Here is a 5,389-nt window from a genome sequence, read left to right as displayed (position 1 = left end):
ACTGCTGAACCAGAGGCTGAGCTCACAGTGTGACAGTTTGGGATTTAGTGCTTGGTGGGATGTTAGGGCCTATTAGTATTGTTTAAATGGTAACAATGGCTAAATGCTGTACAGACGTGGGAAGAGAGAGAGTCTTTGCCCTGAGGAGCTCACAAACTAAATGGCCAAGTGAGGAAAAATAAAGACAGCGTGGAAGCAGATATATGGCAATTAGCTATGGCTTAATAGTTCCATTGAAAGTGCTTTCTTAAATTAATTTGCAGGATGAAAGATTGTCTGTCAGACCTGCCGTTAGCTGGTTAGTTCCATGTAAGTGTCATGGCTAGGGTTAGTAGTGAGTTAATTTTCAACCGTGAGAAGGCAGTAGCTATGAGAATCAGTTATAGAATCAGGAATCATGACTTAGGAGATCTATAGTCTGACCTCCTTCTAAAAGTAGGGCCGATGCTGAATGCAGACCAGGTTGCTCACAGTTTAATCTGGTCTGGTCTTGAAAACTTCCAAGCATGGAGATTTCACAATCTCTCTGGGCAAACTGTTCCATTCTTAATTGCCCTTAGCGTGAAATTATTTTGCTTATATGCGGTCTGAACCTTCCGCTTTGGAATTTATGACCATTGTCTCTTATTTTCCCACCATGCACATCAGTGAAGAACCTATCTCTGTCATCTCAGTAACCTCTTCATAGGTACTGGAAGGCTACTGCTAGATCCCCCCAAAGCTTTCCCTTCTCCAGGCTAAACAAGCCCAGTTCCCTCAGCCTCTCCTCACAGGTCAAGTGCTTCAGACCGCAACCATCTTGGCTGCCCTCTTCTGGAGTCACTCAGTTGTCAACTAAAGGGGAATAATCACTGCCTATGGTTACTGGCTACATTCTATGATACACCCAAGTGTGTGCTGTTAGTTTTCATTATCTGCAGGGCACAGCGCTAACTCCAGGTATAAATTATTGTTCTCCAGGACTCCCTAGATCCTTTTCAGCAGCACTGCTCCCCAGCCAGCTAGTCACCACAGAGGGTTAGTCCATTCCAGGTACAGGAATTTGCATTCATCCTTGCTGAATTTCTTTTCAGGCCATTCCTTCAGCCTGTCTAGGTCTCTCTGAATAGCAGCTGTGCCTCCAAGTGGATTGACAAACCCCCTGTTTTGGTGTCATCTGCAACCCTGATGAGTGGGCATTCTGTCTCCTTCTCCAGATCATTGATAAAAAGTATTAAAGAGGACATCTGAAATTAAATATTAAACACTAGCCCTTGAGCCTGACAACCCACCCTGTTTTTCACCCATCTAGTAGTCCACTTATCTAGATTGTAACATCACAACTTGGATACAGGAATGCTCTGGGACACTGTAACAAAAAGCCTTGCTAAAAGGTAGGTGATATCCACTGGTCTCTTCTCAGAAGGCGGCAATCAGTTTTGTTAGACATGATCTACCCTCAATTGAGCAACACATGCTAAATGTCATGTCCTTTGCCTAGAAATGTGTTCCAAGAACACTCCATGATTTTCCCAGGGGCCAAATTGAGGGGCTAACTGGCTGACCGGCCTGTAGTTCCTCGGGTTGTCTCACTTGTCCTTTCTGAAGATGGGTGCAACATTTGCCTTTCTCCAGTCACCAGGGACCTCCTTTGATCTCCATGACCTTTCAAAGATGATAGAGAGTGGCCTCAGTATGACATCAGTCAGCTCTCTCAACACTCTTCAGTGCAGCCCATGGGGTCCCATGGATATGTTCAGGAGAAGCAGGCTAAGTCAGGAAAAACATTCTGAATTCGGGGGCATGGAGGAAATACTGACATGTTTGTGTGAAAAGTGATCTAATGTAAAATTAGGACATGGATGGATATTTGTTTTTGTCTTAGCTAGTGTGTCACTTTCATGTAATTAAGTGAGAATGTAATTCATTCTTGGGTTCATATCTATTAGAGCTGCATTTCAGATTTCAGTTTTATTCTCAAGTGTGAAAGAGCAGGGACTGTAGGTCAAGCTGAATTCCTGTTATGAATGATTCTAGGTATCACATCTTGCCAAAACAGGATCCCATTGCCACCTCACAGTCTATGTGGATTCTGTCTGCTTTACTTCTATTACTAGGTCATCCCAGTTGATTCAAATATTTACCCCTTTATCCTTTTTAATTCGGGATTTGTCTTCACCCCTTCCCCCAATGAATAGTGTGTTTTGCTCCTGTTCTGCTGGTCTGTGAATTCATTGTTTGAGGGCTGGCAAGGCACCAGTTCTGGGGTGACAGATGGGGCAGACTGCAATCCAGGCAGTTGCCTCCCAGCCTGAATGATATTTTAATAAGCACAGAGAGGTGACAGAGAGAGAAGCTTCTCACTGGAATGACTGGCAGTTTTGTTTTCAGCCTGAAAGCACTAATAGATGATATTTGGCCTCAGTCCAAAAAAAAAAAAATCACAGAAACTAGAAGCAGAAAATCCCATTAGCTCCTAACTTATACCTCTTTTTTAAGGGTCAAAGAAGTTTTTTCTCTCCGGTCTATTATCCAGACAGGGAGTTGTTTCCCTGGTTTTGGTATTTCAGTTCTCTCTCAGGGATTGTGTACTTTGGGAGACTTGCCTTTTATTTATCTTTTGTTTTCCTTCCTTTTTTCATTTCATTCATTTTCTCTATTATCTTCCTTCCTTCCCTAAACAATCCCTCTTCTTCTAGTTTCTTTACACTCTTCACAAATTCATGGTGAAGTCTGTCTGAATAATGGGGTCTACCAACTTACTTGGCTTCCAGCTTCCACCTCCTGTGAAACAGCTAGTGCAGAGCTAGGCAACGGCATCTGCATGGGAATCTCTAGAGCATATGTCCTCTTCTCCCTGCCCTTCAGCTTATCTCGGTTGTATAATACAGGGTCTGTGTAGGGCTTTTTTCATCCTCGGTCTTATAAATAAAAGCACTACAAAAGGGAGCTCTGGCAAAGCCCCAGCAAGCTCTGACATCCCGCTGCAGTGTGAGCAACACAGTGTTTTGCAGACAAACTGTAGGACAGCCAGGCTTTCAAAGGAGAAGATTCTTTTTCTTCCTACAAGTACAGGGAAAACAGGTCCAGCTCTTGCTAGGAGAATATTAAAATGGTGCTGGGATTTGAATTGAGGTATGGTCCCATACACTGATCAGAGAATGCACTGGAAACTTCTCAATATTTGGACATAAACCTTCCTGTCTATTTAGCGAGATTCAGGTCTGGGTTTCAACTGGAGCATGAGCTGGAAATTAATGGGATTCCTGCTAAAATATGCTTCTTTTTCCTTTCAGATACAATGATGACACTGAAGGTTCAGATCCTGCTTGGCTTCCTTTGCTGCATGATTTTTCTGCCTACAGATGGCTTCCCAGCAGACACCAATACTGAATTTCGCTCTGCTTTCTCTGTGGCCAGAACCAACAGCATGGAAGGGAGCTCTGAGATGGTCATTACCTTCGACAAAGTGTATGTGAACATTGGCAATGACTTTGATCCCAAGACTGGATTGTTCCGCTGTCGGATCCCTGGAGCCTACTACTTCTCCTTCACTGTTGGGAAATACCCAAAGAAAAACTTGTCTGTGATGCTGATGAGAAACAAGAATGAGGTGCAAGTGATTGTGTATGATGAACATCACCGCAAGGAACGGAAGGTAGCCAGCCAGAGTGCCATGCTGCAGCTTGACTATGGTGACACAGTTTGGCTGCGTTTACATGGAGACCCCAAGTATGCTCTTTACAGCAACGTGGGCCCCTATACAACTTTTAATGGTTACCTGATCTACCCAGACACTTCTGCCTTCTTCCAGAATGCTCTTAGCTCTCAAGAGCTGGGGCCACACCATCACACTGTTCAGCAACTTCCCGGAGAACAGAATGAAGCTTCACAGAGACACGTCTTATCTGATCAACCAACCAGAGAACAAGACCCTCGCTCTGCGTTTTCTGTTGCCCGCTCACAAAGTCTCCTGGGGACAGATGACAAGCAAACCCAACATGAGCCGATCACATTTGACACAGAGTTTGTGAACATTGGAAAAGATTTCAATTCCTCCACTGGCATCTTCTCATGCCGTATACCTGGTGCATACTATTTCTCCTTCACCATTGGCAAAATGCCCTTTAAGACTATGTCAGTGAAACTTATGAAGAACCACAATGAGGTGCAGGCCATGATCTATGATGACAACCACTCCAAGAGGCGGGAGATGCAGAGCCAGAGTATCATGCTGCCTCTGCAATATGGGGACACTGTTTGGCTCTACAGCCATCAGCATGATGGCTATGGTGCCTACAGCAACCATGGCAAGTACATCACCTTCACGGGCTTCCTGATCTATTCGGAGGCTCAGCCAAAGTGGCTTCCAGGTGCCAGCTCACCCTAAGAGTCAAATAATTAAATGCAGATGTGAAAGGAGCATAAGGAAAGCCAAGGTGCCGTGAACTTGGGTACAGCTCCTCTTTGGATATCATCCCCTACTTCGAGCATGCTATCATGTGTCCAGTGCTTTTCTTACGCTGCACACTGTGCCCGGTCCGCAGGGCCGCTGCTGTGTCTGCTGTTCATCCATAGAAAGGTCTCTACAGGTTGTATGTGTGTGTCCTGTGTTGGTGTGTGATTTAAGCATAAAGCATGAGGTAGTTTTGGGGTAGGGTTGGGGCAGTGAGATGCTGAGAATCGGAGAACCACTGCAGTAATGTTACTGCAGATCCCCAGCATCCAGAAAGCAAAGGATGTGGTGACTTTCCTTGCATATCTGGGGAGGGAATAAATGTAATGAAAATGAATGTAATAAAAATACAAAAGAATGTAAAATTTTCTCAGATTGGCATTTGTTGTTACTTGTGAGGCTTGTGGGCTTGTCACTGCCTGAAGTACCAGCTCAGAAGAGAAAGAAGCATGGTGATCATATGAGCTGCAGTATGTGTTACTGAGCCGGTCTGTCCGTGTACACTCTTTTTTATCATTCGTGTGTGTGAAGTGTTGGTACCTCTTACGGTTTTATTGCAAGTTTCACAATATTTGTTGCTTTTCTTAATCTGAAGCTGCTGAAGTCAAGAAGCTGTGTTTGAGAATCTCAGCTTCCATTTAATGAAAATAATACATTTAGAAACAAACAAAAAAGTAGCCTTCTAGGCCTTGTAGTAAAGGATGAGGGCTCAAATCTATGAACAGACCAGCCTCTGAAAGCTCAGAAGCAAGGTAAGTAAGAAGAATAAAAAATGTATTTTAAAATCTCTTAATATTTGGGTCAGGAGCAGGCTCATAATGTGTAAGTGTGAGTAGTATCATGCGATGCAATGGCAGTGTTGACTGCAGGGGCATTAGATTCTCCAGAAATTAGCTCCTTGAATACAAGGGTATGGCTAACCTGCCAAATGCTGTATCGGTAACCTAGTGCAAA

At 44.0% G+C, this 5,389-nt stretch overlaps 1 protein-coding gene across 1 annotated transcript; it reads left to right on the top strand.

The window, feature by feature from the left end:
- Positions 1-3,280: 3,280 nt before the first annotated feature.
- On the top strand, positions 3,281-4,806 carry C1QTNF4 (C1q and tumor necrosis factor related protein 4). Its single transcript, XM_009580812.1, has one exon. The coding sequence runs from the start codon at positions 3,281-3,283 to the stop codon at positions 4,367-4,369; it is 1,089 nt and encodes a 362-aa protein (XP_009579107.1). The 3' UTR covers positions 4,370-4,806.
- Positions 4,807-5,389: the final 583 nt, after the last annotated feature.

This window comes from Fulmarus glacialis, unplaced genomic scaffold (assembly GCF_000690835.1).
Source record: "Fulmarus glacialis isolate BGI_N327 unplaced genomic scaffold, ASM69083v1 scaffold31660, whole genome shotgun sequence".
Classification (NCBI taxonomy): Eukaryota; Metazoa; Chordata; class Aves; order Procellariiformes; family Procellariidae; genus Fulmarus; species Fulmarus glacialis.
Note: the sequence above shows the minus strand (reverse complement) of the source record. Positions and strands in the feature narration are given on the sequence as shown.